This window comes from Oncorhynchus masou, chromosome 16 (assembly GCF_036934945.1).
Source record: "Oncorhynchus masou masou isolate Uvic2021 chromosome 16, UVic_Omas_1.1, whole genome shotgun sequence".
Classification (NCBI taxonomy): domain Eukaryota; kingdom Metazoa; phylum Chordata; class Actinopteri; order Salmoniformes; family Salmonidae; genus Oncorhynchus; species Oncorhynchus masou.
The window spans coordinates 29,445,045-29,461,614 of NC_088227.1; the positions used below are offsets into that span (position 1 = coordinate 29,445,045).

Genomic DNA, 16,570 nt, shown 5'->3' on the forward strand with positions numbered 1-16,570 from the left:
AATTCCGTGGTAGTATCCTGCTGTAGTGTAATATTTGGCATCAAGTGGGCAACATGAATTATGGAAGGACCCAGGGTCCTGAGGGAGTTCTTATACAGATGCCTGACTATAATTAAGGTGTCTTTCTCTGAAATGTCTGAGAATAAACCGATTGCACAGCTCCGAACAAATACTCAAACATCTTTAAGAAATCTCACCGGTGTGTATTGTTGACAGAACGGAAGGTGCTCTCGGTGTGAGACAGTGTGTGTGTCTGTTCATGGAGTACGTGTGTGTGTGGTGTGTGTAAGGCCGTGTCCCTCCCTGTGTGTACGGTAAGGGGACCTGTTCTTCTTGGTAAACAACAGACAAAGAGCCACTTATCTGATGGCTGATCTCTGTTGGACCCCGAACTGAATTAACCAATCACACTGCACTATTGGTGCTAAATCAATGAACCCAGAAAAAAGAATCACATTGATGATAATTGTCTGTATTAGCATTCATGAACAGAAGCTGGCCTTGCAGAATGAATCGTCTGTTGATATCCGGTTGATTCAGTCACACGACAGATGTTCTGCTTGTACTATATAGTTCAAAAAGGGGAATCCTCAATTACTTCCTATTACATTGAAAAATGGATTTTCCAGATACAATGGTTAATCAATGGATGGTAATGTTTTGGAAAGATTTGATGAGACTCTCCCTCTCTCTCTCTCTGTAGGACCCTAAGATCCTGTCTTTGTTGGAGGCAGCGGGGAAGAAGGAGGAGGAGCTGGAGGGATGTGTCATCTGCGTTTGCAGCGGCACCGACCTTGTCAACCTGTCCTTCATGTACATGGTGGCTGACAGCCCAGACACTGCTAGGGTATACACAATGCTAATACAACATACATACAACATTAATATAACATTACACATATTACTGATCTGGTCAACCAGGCCTGACACAGCTATGGTAAATACACATTACCAAACACTGCTAGGGTAAGGCAAACACACAGGCTTGTGTCACGAACAGTGGTTGTGCCCATAGAAATAGGGATTTTCCCCAATGCTGGAAGGGTGAGGAGAAATACCTCTCTACCTCTCTCTCATCCCTCTCTCTCTCTCTCACACACACTCTGAGCCATCTTAGAACACATCTCTCTCTCTCTCTCATCCCTCTCTCTCTAGCTTTCTCTCTCCCTCTCTCACACACACACACACTCTGAGCCATCTTAGAACACACATCTCTCTCTCTCTCTCTCTCTCTCTCTCTCTCTCTCTCTCTCTCTCTCTCTCTCTCTCTCTCTCTCTCTCTCTCTCTCTCTCTCTCTCTCTCTCTCTCTCTCTCTCATATCAAGCCCTTACAGGAGTCTGGTTAAACATTGCCCTCTAGTGGCAACAGGGAAAACTGTTGCTAGCCAGCCAGAAGACACATGTATTTTGTGATTACTGAAGAAGCCAACAGATGATATATCAGTGAACGTCATGTTGATAGCAAAAACATGAGAGATGGAGAGAGCGAGTGAGCGGAAATGGTTAACAGGGTGTCAACACTGTAGAAGGCGGAATGCCAAATCATTAATAATAAACTACCTAGAGTGGCCTTCATCAGCCGAGACTGAAGGTCACACACAGATCAACATAACCTGGGAACAATACACACACACACGTATCCAACCTCTCCACAACACACTCCCGCCCTTAGACATACACAATCAAACATGCGCGCGCATGCACGTACACACACACACACACACACCCCTTGGATGGAGTGGGGTAGAGAGTGCAGGTGGGAGTCATATTTGTCTGGAGAAAGAAGAGAAGGAGACCCCTGGTCATAGACAGGGTGGCTGTGTGCCTGCATCTGGCTGTTTAGCTGTGGCTGCTCAGAGATGTAAACAGATACACTGTGAGAGAGGAGAGAACACACATAAACACAGAGAAAAAGATACGCTGTGAGTAAACACACGGCCAGAGAAGTGTGTGTGTGTGAACCCTTTTGTTTGTTTGTTTTCAGAAGTGGACAGAGGGTTTGAGGTCAGTGATCCACAACTTCAGAGCCAATAACGTCTGTCCTATGACCTGCCTCAAGAAACAGTGAGTATACACACACACACACACACACACACACACACACACACACACACACACACACACACACACACACACACACACACACACACACACACATTAGTAAACACACACACACAGTAGTGAACACACACACACAGTAGTGAACACACACACACAGTAGTACACACACACACACACAGTAGTGAACACACACACACAGTAGTGAACACACACACACACAGTAGTGAACACACACACACACAGTAGTGAACACACACACACACAGTAGTGAACACACACACACACAGTAGTGAACACACACACACACAGTAGTGAACACACACATTAGTAAACACACACATTAGTAAACACACACACACACAGTAGTGAACACACACATTAGTAAACACACACACACACACAGTAGTGAACACACACACACAGTAGTGAACACACACACACACACACACACACACACAGTAGTGAACACACACACACACACAGTAGTGAACACACACACACACAGTAGTGAACACACACACAATAGTGAACACACACATTAGTAAACACACACACACAGTAGTGAACACACACATTAGTAAACACACACACACACACACACACACACACACACAGTAGTGAACACACACATTAGTAAACACACACACACACACAGTAGTGAACACACACACATTAGTAAACACACACACACACAGTAGTGAACACACACACATTAGTAAACACACACACACACACAGTAGTGAACACACACACATTAGTAAACACACACACATTAGTAAACACACACACATTAGTAAACACACACACACACAGTAGTAAACACACACACATTAGTAAACACACAAACAGTTGTGAACACACACAGACACAGACCACATCCGTCCTATGTTCTGCTTCAAGAAACACTCACTCTAACATATGTTGTGTCTTTCCTATTTTTCAGTTGGATGAGGATGTGCTTTCTGACCAATGTGAACGGCAAGATCCCAGTGAGAACGTGAGAGACACAGTAACAACATTTATCAGCAGTCATTTGATTGATGACCTTTGTGCTGACAGCTGACTCTGTCCTCTCTGGTTCAGCATCACACGGACGTTTGCGTCTGGGAAAACAGAGAGAGGAATCTTTCAGGCTCTGAAGGAACTGGGTCTGCCTAGTGGAAAGGTAACGTGGACGTGTGTGTGTGCTTGCGTGTGTTCATGGCGTGTTTGTCTGATGTTGTTCATGGTAACTTGCTGTCGTCGGATCTATCATTTAAATAAACACTGAGTATACCAAACATTAGGAACACCTTCCTAATATAGATTTACACCCACCCTTCTCAGTTTGCCGGGGCATGGACTCTACAAGGTGTCGAAAGCGTTCCACAGGGATGCTGGCCCATGTTGACTCTACAAGGTGTCGAAAGCGTTCCACAGGGATGCTGGCCCATGTTGACTCTACAAGGTGTCGAAAGCGTTCCACAGGGATGCTGGCCCATGTTGACTCTACAAGGTGTCGAAAGCGTTCCACAGGGATGCTGGCCCATGTTGACTCTACAAGGTGTCGAAAGCGTTCCACAGGGATGCTGGCCCATGTTGACTCTACAAGGTGTCGAAAGCGTTCCACAGGGATGCTGGCCCATGTTGACTCTACAAGGTGTCGAAAGCGTTCCACAGGGATGCTGGCTCATGTTGACTCCAATGCTTCCCAATGCTTTTTTAGTTGTATCAAGTTGGCTGGATGTCCTTTGGGTGGTGGACCATTCTTGATACACACAGGAAACTGTTGAGCGTAAACAATTCTGGCACCTACTACCGTACCCCGTTCAAAAACACTTCAATCTTTTGTCTTCCCCATTCACCCTCTGAATGGCACACATACACAATCCATGTCTCAATTGTCTCAAGGCTTAAAACTCCTTCTTTAACCCGTCTCTTCCCCTTCATCTACACTGATTGAAGTGGATTTAACAAGTGACATCAATAAGGGATCACAGCTTTCGCCTGGATTCACCTGGCCAGTCTACGTCATGGAAAGAGCAGACGTTCATAATGTTTTGTACACTCAGTGTATAACGTGATCTCCCTCAGAGCGAGGAGATAGAAGACTCAGCCTTCCCCTTTGACATCTTCTACGCCCTGACTCAGAAGATCTGCCCTCGTACAGACATCCAGGAACTCTTCAACAAAATGTGAGTTGTCACTAGCTCAACTCCCCAGACCTCTTTTGGAGTAGGAGTAACAAGGTCTGAAATCACACAACCCAGTTAAGGATGTCTTTTCATCCAGTTTTGCTCACTGGGAAGACATTTACAGTACAATATCTACAACATTGTATTGCTATGTATTTTCCCCGGCTGTGATTCTGATAGTAATGAGATATTTAGTAATGGCCGTTTGTTCAACCGTTGTGCTGATAGCTGTAGTGTAGACACTGTATGTGAATGACGGAATAGAAGAAGAGTGAGAGAGAACGTGTTGTAAGTATGTTGTGGTGTTTGGTTGAGAGATCAACATTTATTAAACAGTCTGCAGCTTCTCTACTAATAAACTCTGGGAAACCTAACCCGCTTAAACAGTGACACACTAACACGTTTGTTGTAAACTAACTCAACAGTATTTAAATGTTCGACCTGTGGTGATTTTAACATGAAATGTTGATATAAAAATGTAACACGGCAGTGTTCTATTTTGACCCTTTAGAAAAACCTTCTGCTTTCTAGTCACTGGCTGACTGGCTGAGAGGGTTTTTAAGAAACATAACATTTTGTTTTTCTAATTAATTCCTTTGCAGCAATGGGGACAAAAGTGATTTTTTAAACGTAGACCAGTTAGTCAGCTTTCTGAATGAAGTAAGCTCTTTATCATTCATTAACTTCTCTGTGTGACTGCTTGACCCCTACCCTCTCACCTGACACGGGGTAGAAGTTGCTCTTTGGCAATGATATAGGATCCGTTTCAGATGACCCTCCTCAAATCCTTAAAGGAACATTTCACCATTTGCGACTTCATATTTATCATCTCCAGCACCTCCCCATCATCCACATGTGTGAAAATGGCGTGTTTGTATGTTCTGTAAAAATATTACAAAGGGAATTCGTAGGCAATGCCTACTTACAATTGGTGAAAATCACACGAATAAGACAGATGTCATTGGAAACACAAATCTTCCTATATATTTGTTACTGTAAACATAGAAACACACCATTTTCACATATGTTGTGGTGGTGCTGGAGATGATGAATATGAAGTAGAAAAATGGAGAACAATTGGGAGATACAATGCAAAACTGATCTTAGATCAGTGTCTGTAGGGGTAACTTCATCCTGCCCCTCTCACCCCATCCCGACCTACACTGAACAAAAATATAAACGCAACATGTAAAGTGTTGGTCCCATGTTTCATGAGCTAAAATATTAAGCACAAAAAGCTTACTTCGGCTCAAATGTTGAGCACAAATGTGTTAACATCCCTGTTAATGAGCATTTCTCCTTTGCCAAGAAATTCCATCCACCTGACAGGTGTGGCATATCAAGAAGTCGATTAATGTGCCACTCTAAAATGTGCAGTTTTGTCACACCACACAATGCCGCAGATTTATCAAGTTTTGAGGGAGCATGCAATTGGCATGCTGACTGCAGGAATGTCCAACAGAGCTGTTTCCGGAGAATGTAATGTTAATTTCTCCACCTAAGCTGCCCCCAACATCATTTTAGAGAATTTGTCAGTATGCCCCACTAGCCTCACCACAGACCACGTGTAACCACGTGTAACCACGCCAGCCCAGGACCTCCACATCCGGTTTATTCACCTGCGGGATGGTCAGAGACCAGCCACCCAGACAGCTGATGAAACTGAGGATTATTTCTGTCTGTAATAAAGCCCTTCTGATTGGCTGGGCCATGCTCCCCAATTTCAGCCAATTGAAATAAATTCATTAGGCCCTAATCTATTTCACATACTGTAGGCCCTCCCACTTGGGATCCAGGCCCACCCATGGCTGTGGCCCTGCCCAGTCATGTGAAATAGATTAGGGCCTAATGAATTTATATCAATTGACTGATTTCTTTATAGAAACTCAGTAAAATTGTTGAAATTGTTGTATGTTGCGTTTATATGTTTGTTCAGTATATTTCTCCCCAGCCCCGCCTACTTGTGACTGATTGTGTAACCATGGCAACCTGGGAGGGAGGGGCTTTCTGTTTGGCCATTTTGTCTGGTTTCTGTCTACTTGCTGACTGCCTGCCTTCAAGTTTCACATGTTTTATTGTCACGTGCACTAGCACAGTGAAATGCATTTCTTGCTTTCTCTTTCCCAACAACACAGTGATCAATATTGGTATCCTATTCACTTTCTTTTGTGCTCGTGGTCTCTGCTTTGGCTGGAAACGTACCTGCTTCTACTTCTATCTACTGTGTGTGAGGCTTTTCCTCTGTGTGCAATGCTGAAGTGAATCCCCATTAGTACAAAGGCTGTGAATGCTACCTGCTATAGTGGCAAGTGGTGTTGATCCCTGCTGATGTGTGAATCTCTACCCTCTCTGTTTGTGAGACCACACACGTTCCCTACCTTTGGCTAACACACACCTCCAATACCCCCCCATTGCAGTAGCTCTGTACCAGTAATTGAGGCATTTTGGTTTTCATTTGAACACCCACAAATGAAAGATGTGTTTGTACCGGAGTTAGTACTATATCCATTGTCACTGTGTCAGTCTAAACTGTTCCTCTCTGTTGTTTGTCAGCTGTGTGTGTGTTTAGTCTCTTGTTATAATGGTCCCAATCCTAACCTGACTGATGTGTGTAGCAGAGGTGGTGCAGTGAGCAACACTTGCATGATGAGTAGCTGCCGTGAGCTCCAGGAGTTAATTCCTAGGCATTGGCTCAGCAGGCTAAAATAGTCTTGTGGTACCTGGACAAAAACCGGGGTCAAACTCAGTTGGTCACATGACTTGTGCACATAAAGTTTCTTGAAAGTAAAATAAATAAATAAACAGTTTCTTGAAAGTTTTGCCAAAAGCCTACATTAGTGTCCATGGCGGGATTTACACAAAGGCTTAAGTTCCATTCACAATTCTCAAGTTAGGAATGGGGCATATTTCCTTAGTGTGCAGTGACATGCATGTGTACAGCATGTGCTTGTGAGTGAGACGGTGTTGTGTATCATTGCTTTCTCCAGAATCAGCGCGACCCGCGGCTAAACGAGATCCTGTTCCCATTCTACGACCCGAAACGAGCCATGCAGATCATCGAGAAGTACGAAAGAGACCCAGACCTCAAGAAGAAAGGTGAGAGGGATGGATGTAGAGAGAGATGCAGATGTGAAGAAGAACGGTGGGAGTGGATGGATGTAGAGAGAGATGCAGATGTGAAGAAGAACGGTGGGAGTGGATGGATATAGAGAGAGATGCAGATGTGAAGAAGAAAGGTGGGAGTGGATGGATGTAGAGAGAGATGCAGATGTGAAGAAGAACGGTGGGAGTGGATGGATGTAGAGAGAGATGCAGATGTGAAGAAGAAAGGTGGGAGTGGATGGATGTAGAGAGAGATGCAGATGTGAAGAAGAACGGTGGGAGTGGATGGATGTAGAGAGAGATGCAGATGTGAAGAAGAACGGTGGGAGTGGATGGATATAGAGAGAGATGCAGATGTGAAGAAGAACGGTGGGAGTGGATGGATACAGAGAGAGATGCAGATGTGAAGAAGAACGGTGGGAGTGGATGGATGTAGAGAGAGATGCAGATGTGAAGAAGAACGGTGGGAGTGGATGGATGTAGAGAGAGATGCAGATGTGAAGAAGAACGGTGGGAGTGGATGGATGTAGAGAGAGATGCAGATGTGAAGAAGAACGGTGGGAGTGGATGGATGTAGAGAGAGATGCAGATGTGAAGAAGAACGGTGGGAGTGGATGGATGTAGAGAGAGATGCAGATGTGAAGAAGAACGGTGGGAGTGGATGGATATAGAGAGATGCAGATGTGAAGAAGAACGGTGGGAGTGGATGGATACAGAGAGAGATGCAGATGTGAAGAAGAACGGTGGGAGGGGATGGATACAGAGAGAGATGCAGATGTGAAGAAGAACGGTGGGAGTGGATGGATATAGAGAGAGATGCAGATGTGAAGAAGAACGGTGGGAGTGGATGGATATAGAGAGAGATGCAGATGTGAAGAAGAACGGATGGATGAGAGGGATGCAGATGTGGATGGATATAGAGAGATGCAGATGTGAAGAAGAACGGTGGGAGTGGATGGATATAGAGAGATGCAGATGTGAAGAAGAACGGTGGGAGTGGATGGATACAGAGAGAGATGCAGATGTGAAGAAGAACGGTGGGAGTGGATGGATATAGAGAGAGATGCAGATGTGAAGAAGAACGGTGGGAGTGGATGGATATAGAGAGAGATGCAGATGTGAAGAAGAACGGTGGGAGGGGATGGATGTAGAGAGAGATGCAGATGTGAAGAAGAACGGTGGGAGGGGATGGATGTAGAGAGAGATGCAGATGTGAAGAAGAACGGTGGGAGTGGATGGATGTAGAGAGCGATGCAGATGTGAAGAAGAAAGGTGGGAGTGGATGGATATAGAGAGAGATGCAGATGTGAAGAAGAACGGTGGGAGGGGATGGATGTAGAGAGAGATGCAGATGTGAAGAAGAACGGTGGGAGTGGATGGATGTAGAGAGAGATGCAGATGTGAAGAAGAACGGTGGGAGTGGATGGATATAGAGAGATGCAGATGTGAAGAAGAACGGTGGGAGTGGATGGATGTAGAGAGAGATGCAGATGTGAAGAACGGTGGGAGTGGATGGAGAGGAGGAGGAGAAAAAGTGAGGATTCTCCAAAACAAAATGGAGTAACTAATCTATGCCTGTTCTGATAAGACCTTTTAGTCATTTAGACTCGGGGGATGCCTTGCTTGACCACACCCTCCTTCCTTGCTCCTGCCCTGCCTCTTCCACCAATGCATTTGTTTTTATGGACAGAAAATAGCAGAAGCTCTGAGCTGTCTGATCAGGCCCATTGTCTATTGTCGTCAACCACAAACACTTGTCCTGTCTACCCTACCTGCACTCACCTGTTCTGTCTAGTTTGCCTTATTAATTGCTGTTGTCATGTTCTCTTGCATAATTTAACAAGAGTGGCAATAGCAGGATACCCTTGGATTATCAATCAACATGTTTGGCACTAGATTACACCTGTCTGAACATACTTTACATTGTTTGTGAGATCAGACATAATATCACTATAATCCGAGTGTTAATTTTCAAAAGTTGCTTTCAATTCAGCGCATCTAATTTGTAAACATTTCAACTGTATTAAATTATTACTTTTTTTAATTGCATAAAGATAGCATATAGTTAATATACTGCCTGGCAAGTTCCATGTATTAGTAGCCAACTAATGTTAGGATGGTAACTAGCTAACATACCGGTACAAACTGTAATGCATTACAGTAAAATGAAAGCAATTAATCCATCGAGATTTAAGTGACAAGGGGATTTTTTCACCCCTCAAACACAGGAAATAGATGGCTGAAAAAGGCAGATCTTCAGCTGGTTCAGGTCATTTATGTTACATTCGGCAGACCCCCTTACACACTCTCCATCTCCCCCTCCTCCTCTCCCCCAGGCCGTATGTCCAGCGATGGCTTCTGCAGGTACCTGATGTCAGACGAGAATGCCCCAGTGTTCCTGGACTGTCTGGAGCTCTACCAGGACATGGAGCAGCCGCTGGCCCACTACTTCATCGCCTCCTCCCACAACACCTACCTGACCGGGAGGCAGTTCGGAGGAAAGTCCTCTGTCGAGATGTACAGACAGGTGCTGCTCTCCGGCTGCAGGTAGGTGGGGTGGGGTTGTGTGTGTGTGTGTTTATATACAGTATGTAAACTGTTTTGTATGTGTATAATGTCAGGTGTGTAGAACTGGACTGCTGGGATGGAAAAGGAGAAGACCAGGAGCCTATCATCACTCATGGCAAGGCCATGTGTACTGACATCCTCTTTAAGGTACACACACACACACTCTCACACACACAAAACACTCTTTTACTCATTCAGATTTATCTGATCATTCACACAACATTTGTATAAATGACATATGGTAAGTCTACCCTCTTGTGTTCATAAATTGATACGGCATCTAATTGAGACCTGCAGATCCATTTGAATGTACTGTTATTGATCAGACACAGATCAGAGACTTATAGCAGGTGATATATAATGGATTCAATGTGATATATAATGGATTCATAGCAAGTGATATATAACGGTTCTAACATCAATCCCCATGTTGTTGTTTACCCCCTCAAACAGGATGTGATCTCAGCCATCAGAGAAACAGCCTTTGTGACATCTGAGTATCCTGTGATCCTGTCATTTGAAAACCACTGCAGGTAGAATTTCTAGTGCTGAGCGATTAGCGCTTTTTGAGGTTGGTTTGGTTTCGGTTCGATTATTAAAAAATAATAATGGTTATTTGGGTTGAAGGCTGTAACAACACAGAATAAACCAGTAATACATGTCCCGTGGTGGTAGACAAGCCCATTACTGCGTATCATCTATTAACCATCATTTATTCACATGACCTTACTTTAATGAAACATTTTAGTTGTGCATATTACATTAGTTTAATTTAATGACTTTGTTATTTCATTCCATGTCATCTCATGTCTATGGAGCTTCTGCCTATGCTGTCTGACAAAATCACTATTTTGTAGTTCAAAGTAAATAAGGCTTCTATGACTGTATATTCAGGTAGAGATACCTCATGAAACGACAGCTTCTCTGTATATCCCGTGACCATTGTGCGTTCTTCAGTCTCTTCTAGAGAAACATTGCGCATTGACTTCACAGAAAAAAACTGAATGAAATGGGATTCAAATAATGGAACCGACATCAGCCAATTAGTTGTTTAAAAATGATTAACTGAAATGTCAGCTAATCACAGCACTAAGGATTTCACAATGATCCAGAATGTTTAAAAAAATATTATACATGACAATATTATTTATTCCATTATGTCCGATTGAATTACATGTAACAGTGTAACTATTATGAGTTTGTAATTTAATGACACATTTTTTGGGGGGGGGGAAATGGAACTAACACACTTTTCTTACAAGCTCTGACTTTGCGGATAACTATAGTACCAGTCAAATGTTTGGACACGCCGACTAATTCCAGGGGTTTTCTTTATTTTTACTATTTTCTACATTGTAGAATAAGAGTGAAGTCATCAAAACTATGGAATAACACAAATGGAATCATGTCGTAACCAAAAAGTGTTAAACAAATCAAAATAGATTTTATATTTGAGATTCTTCAAAGTATCCACCCTTTGCCTTGATGACTGCTTTGCACACTCTTGGCATTCTCTCAACCAGCTTCATGACGTAGTCACCTGGAATGCATTTCAATTAACAGGTGTGCCTTCTTAAAAGTTAATTTGTGGAATTTCTTTCCTTCTTAATGCGTTTGAGCCAATCAGTTGTGTTGTGACAAGGTAGGGTGGTATAGAGAAGATAGCCCTATTTGGCAAAAGACCAAGTACATATTATGGCAAGAACAGCTCAAATAAGCAGAGAGAAACAACAGTCCATCATTACTTTAAGACATGAAGGTCAGTCAATACGGAAAATGTCAAGAACTTTGAACGTTTCTTCAAGTGCAGTCGCAAAAACCATCAAGTGCTATGATGAAACTGGCTCTCATGAGGACCGCCACAGGAAAAGAATACCCAGAGTTACCTCCGCTACAGAGGATAAGTTCATTAGAGTTACAAGCCTCAGAAATTGGCAATTAACTGCACCTCAGATTGCACAAGTAACAGACACATCTCAACATCAACTGTTCAGAATAAACTGTGTAAAATCAGGCCTTCATGGTCAAATTGCTACAAAGAAACCACTACTAAAGGACACCAATAAGAAGAAGAGACTTGCTTGTGCCAACACCAGAAATGGACATGAGATCGGTGGAAATGTGTCCTTTGGTCTGGAGTCCATATTGGAGATTTTTGGTTCCAACCACCGTTTCTTTGTGAGACGCGGTGTGGGTGAACAGATGATCTCCTCATGTGTTTTTCCCACCGTAAAGCATGGAGGAGGAGGTGTTATGGTGTGGGGGTGCTTTACTGGTGACATTGTCTGTGATTTATTTATTTAGAATTCAAGGCACACTTAACCAGCTTGTCTACCAAAGCATTCTGCAGTGATACACCATCCCTTCTGGTTTTCGCTTAGTGGAATAATCATTTGTTTTTAAATAGGACAATGACCAAAAACAAACCTCCAGGCGGTGCAAATCAAATCAAATTTATTTATATAGCCCTTTGTACATCAGCTGATATCTCAGTGCTGTACAGAAACCCAGCCTAAAATCCCAAACAGCAAGCAATGCAGGTGTAGAAGCACGGTGGCTAGGAAAAACTCCCTAGAAAGGCCAAAACCTAGGAAGAAACCTAGAGAGGAACCAGGCTATGTGGGGTGGCCAGTCCTCTTCTGGTTGTGCCTGGTGGAGATTATAACAGAACATGGCCAAGATGTTCAAATGTTCATAAATGACCAGCATGGTCAAATAATAATAAGGCAGAACAGTTGAAACTGGAGCAGCAGCACGGTCAGGTGGACTGGGGACAGCAAGGAGTCATCATGTAAGGTAGTCCTGGGGCATGGTCCTAGGGCTCAGGTCCTCCGAGAGAGAGAGAGAGAGAGAGAGAGAGAGAGAGAGAGAGAGAGAGAAGGAGAGAATTAGAGAACGCACACTTAGATTCACACAGGACACCGAATAGGACAGGAGAAGTACTCCAGATATAACAAACTGACCCTAGCCCCCCGACACATAAACTACTGCAGCATAAATACTGGAGGCTGAGACAGGAGGGGTCAAACAGGACAGGGCCAAACAGGAAGGATATAACCCCACCCACTTTGCCAAAGCACAGCCCCCACACCACTAGAGGGATATCTTCAACCGCCAACTTACCATCCTGAGACAAGGCCGAGTACAGCCCACAAAGATCTCCGCCACGGCACAACCCAAGGGGGGCGCCAACCCAGACAGGATGACCACATCAGTGAATCAACCCACTCAGGTGTCGCACCCCCTCCTGGGGCGGCATGAGAGAGCCCCAGTAAGCCAGTGACTCAGCCCCTGTAATAGGGTTAGAGGCAGAGAATCCCAGTGGAAGAGGGGAACCGGCCAGGCAGAGACAGCAAGGGCGGTTCGTTGCTCCAGAGCCTTTCCGTTCACCTTCCCACTCCTGGGCCAGACTCCACTCAATCATATGACCCACTGAAGAGATGAGTCTTCAGTAAAGACTTAAAGGTTGAGACCGAGTTTGCGTCTCTGACATGGGTAGGCAGACCGTTCCATATAAATGGAGCTCTATAGGAGAAAGCCCTGCCTCCAGCTGTTTGCTTAGAAATTCTAGGGACAATTAGGAAGCCTGCGTCTTGTGACCGTAGCGTACGTGTAGGTATGTACGGCAGGACCAAATCAGAGAGATAGGTAGGAGCAAGCCCATGTAATGCTTTGTAGGTTAGCAGTAAAACCTTGAAATCAGCCCTTGCTTTGACTGGAAGCCAGTGTAGGGAGGCTAGCACTGGAGTAATATGATCAATTTTTTTGGTTCTAGTCAGGATTCTAGCAGCCGTATTTAGCACTAACTGAAGTGTAAGGGCTATTTGACAAATTGAGATGGTTTGGGATGAGTTGGACCTCAGAGTGAAGGAAAAGCAGCCAACAAGTGCTCAGCATATGTGGGAACTCCTTCAAGACCGTTGGAAAAGCATTCCAGGTGAAGCTGGTTGAGAGAATGCCAAGAGTGTGGAACGCTGTCATCAAGGCAATATATTTTTATGACACTTTTTAGTCACTATATGATTCCATATCTGTTATTTTGTAGTTTTGATGTCTTCACTATTATTCTACAATGCAGAACATAGTAAAAATAAAGAAAAACTCTTGAATGAGTAGGTGTATCCAAACTTTTGACTGGTTTGATCCTGTGTGTTTTAGTAAACCCCAGCAGTACAAGATGGCTCGGTACTGTGAGGAGATCTTTGGAGACTACCTACTGAGGCATCCTCTCGAGGGATACACTGTGAGCCATCGACCTGCTACCACACTATACCTGTCTTTCTCCTTTCTGCGGTGTCTATCTGTACCGTGTCTGATAGTTCATCATGGTTGAACATAATAAACAATATGTACGATACTGTAAATGTCTCCTTCCATTTTGTAAAAAAGGAATGTTTGTTGTTGTTGCCAGGTTGAAGCGGGTCGTCCCTTGCCTTCTCCCATCGACCTCAAACGCAAAATCCTCATCAAAAACAAACGCTTGAAACCTGAGGTGGAACAGAGTACGTATACAGTGACCGTCAACTTTATGCAAGAATAGTTTTATCTGCAGTTACAGATGTTGCTACTACTGGACTGTTCTCTCACTCTGTATGATGGTTTTGTTGACTACACTATGTTGACTTGTTGTTCTACAGAGCAGTTAGAGTCCTTTAAGAAGCACATGGAGGCTGGAGAGACCAACACACCAGCTATCTTACTGGGAGCAGAGACAGAGGAAGATGTGGAGAATGGTGAGCGTGCGTGTGCATGTGTGTGCGTGTGTGTGTGTGTGTACACGAGGGTTCTTCTTTTCCTTGTTCTGGTGTGTAGTCACTTTGGAGACTGATATTCAAGCACTTTGTATCAGTTCACTAGAGGATGTGTGTGTCTTTGTGACCATGTGTGTGTGTTGGAGGGTAACTGTGTGTGTTGGAAGGGTAACTGTGTGTGTTGGAGGGTAACTGTGTGTGTTGGAAGGGTAACTGTGTGTGTTGGAGGGTAACTGTGTGTGTTGGACGGTAACTGTGTGTGTTGGACGGTAACTGTGTGTGTTGGAGGGTAACTGTGTGTGTTGGAGGGTAACTGTGTGTGTTGGAGGGTAACTGTGTGTGTTGGAGGGTAACTGTGTGTGTTGGAGGGTAACTGTGTGTGTTGGAAGGGTAACTGTGTGTGTTGGACGGTAACTGTGTGTGTTGGAGGGTAACTGTGTGTGTTGGAGGGTAACTGTGTGTGTTGGAGGGTAACTGTGTGTGTTGGAGGGTAACTGTGTGTGTTGGAGGGTAACTGTGTGTGTTGGATGGTAACTGTGTGTGTAGCTCTAGGTGATGTGAAGGAGGTGAACCCTGACTTGAAGATCAGTACATCAGAGGAGCCTAGTGAAGACAACAGCCTCAGCACCAGTGTCAGTGTGAAGAAAGAAGGAGAGGAGAGGGACAACAGCATCAAAAAGGTATACATTTTCTAAATGGAATTTGTGTTTTTAGGTAAGACTTAGGACTTTATTTTAACAAACCTAAGTTGGACATGATTTGGAAAGGCCCACGTATGTCTATATAAGGTCCCACAATTGACAGTGCATGTCAGAGTGAAAAGTCATGAGGTCAAAGGAGTTGTCACTAGAACTCTGAGACAGGATTGTGTCAAGGCACAGATCTGGGGAAGGGTACCAAAAAATGGCTGCAGCATTGAAGGTCCCCAAGAACACAGTGGCTTTCATCATTCTTAAATGGAAGAGGTTTGGAACCATCAAGACTCTTCCTAAAGCTAGTCACCTGGCCAAACTGAGCAATTGGGGGAGAAGGGCCTTGTTCAGGGAGGTGACCAAGAACCTGACGGGAGAATCTTCCAGAAGGACAACCACCCGTGCAGCATTCCACCAATCAGGCCTTTATGGAGTTCCCAGACAGCAGCCACTCCTCAGTAAAAGGCACATGACAGCCTGCTTGGAGTTCGCCAAACATGCACCTAAAGGCCTTGGACTGTGAGAAACAAGATTCTCTGGTCTGATGAAACCAAGATTGAACTCCTTGGCCTGAATACCAAATGTCACGTCTGGAGGAAACCTGGCACCATCCCAACGTGGTGGCAGCATCATGCGGTGGAAGGGACGGGGAGACTCGTCCGGATCGATGGAAAGATGAACGGAGCAAAGTACAGAGAGATCCTTGATGAAAACCTGCTCAGAACCTCAGACTGGGGCAAATGTTCACCTTCCAACAGGTCAACGACCCTAAGCACACAGCCAAGACAACGCAGGACTGGCTTTGGGACAAGTCAACAATTGAATCCATTTTAGAATAAGTCTGTAACGTAACAATGTGGGAAAAGTCAAGGAGTCTGAATACTTTCCGAATGCACTGTAAACGGGTGAACTGCTGTTTCATCCAATCAGCATCCAGGACCCAAACTACCCCGTTTATAATGAACTATTGTTGTGTGTTCAGGTTGTGGAGGAGGATCCGACAGAGATGTCTGAGGCCACAGAAGCTACAGACGCCACAGACATCTCTGAGGCTTCTGAGGATAACAACATCAAGAAGGTATGTGAGTTGGTTCAGCTGCTCTTTCTCTCTTTACTGGTCACAAACTATCCTTTTCTCTCCCTACTGTTGAGTGTGGAGCCTTTTTCTCTAAGCTCTAGCCAGTGTAAAGCTCTTTCTCTGGTCATTTATATATTGATAATG

At 44.3% G+C, this 16,570-nt stretch overlaps 1 protein-coding gene across 4 annotated transcripts in view; it reads left to right on the plus strand.

The window, feature by feature from the left end:
- The window catches only part of LOC135557797 (1-phosphatidylinositol 4,5-bisphosphate phosphodiesterase beta-4-like), a 185,752-nt gene that overhangs the window by 113,896 nt on the left and 55,286 nt on the right, over nucleotides 1-16,570 (plus strand). For all 4 annotated transcript variants that reach the window (XR_010458264.1, XM_064991420.1, XM_064991422.1 and 1 more), the window contains 15 exons: nucleotides 704-847; nucleotides 1,985-2,064; nucleotides 3,005-3,058; nucleotides 3,145-3,226; nucleotides 4,135-4,235; nucleotides 4,838-4,895; nucleotides 7,223-7,331; nucleotides 9,674-9,884; nucleotides 9,959-10,052; nucleotides 10,359-10,438; nucleotides 14,064-14,148; nucleotides 14,317-14,407; nucleotides 14,543-14,638; nucleotides 15,203-15,336; nucleotides 16,331-16,426. Coding sequence is in view for 3 of the 4 variants with exons in the window: in XM_064991420.1 (XP_064847492.1) it covers nucleotides 704-847; nucleotides 1,985-2,064; nucleotides 3,005-3,058; nucleotides 3,145-3,226; nucleotides 4,135-4,235; nucleotides 4,838-4,895; nucleotides 7,223-7,331; nucleotides 9,674-9,884; nucleotides 9,959-10,052; nucleotides 10,359-10,438; nucleotides 14,064-14,148; nucleotides 14,317-14,407; nucleotides 14,543-14,638; nucleotides 15,203-15,336; nucleotides 16,331-16,426 (1,515 nt within the window). In the remaining variant the exon portion in view is untranslated. The remainder of the gene's footprint in view (nucleotides 1-703; nucleotides 848-1,984; nucleotides 2,065-3,004; nucleotides 3,059-3,144; nucleotides 3,227-4,134; nucleotides 4,236-4,837; nucleotides 4,896-7,222; nucleotides 7,332-9,673; nucleotides 9,885-9,958; nucleotides 10,053-10,358; nucleotides 10,439-14,063; nucleotides 14,149-14,316; nucleotides 14,408-14,542; nucleotides 14,639-15,202; nucleotides 15,337-16,330; nucleotides 16,427-16,570) is intronic.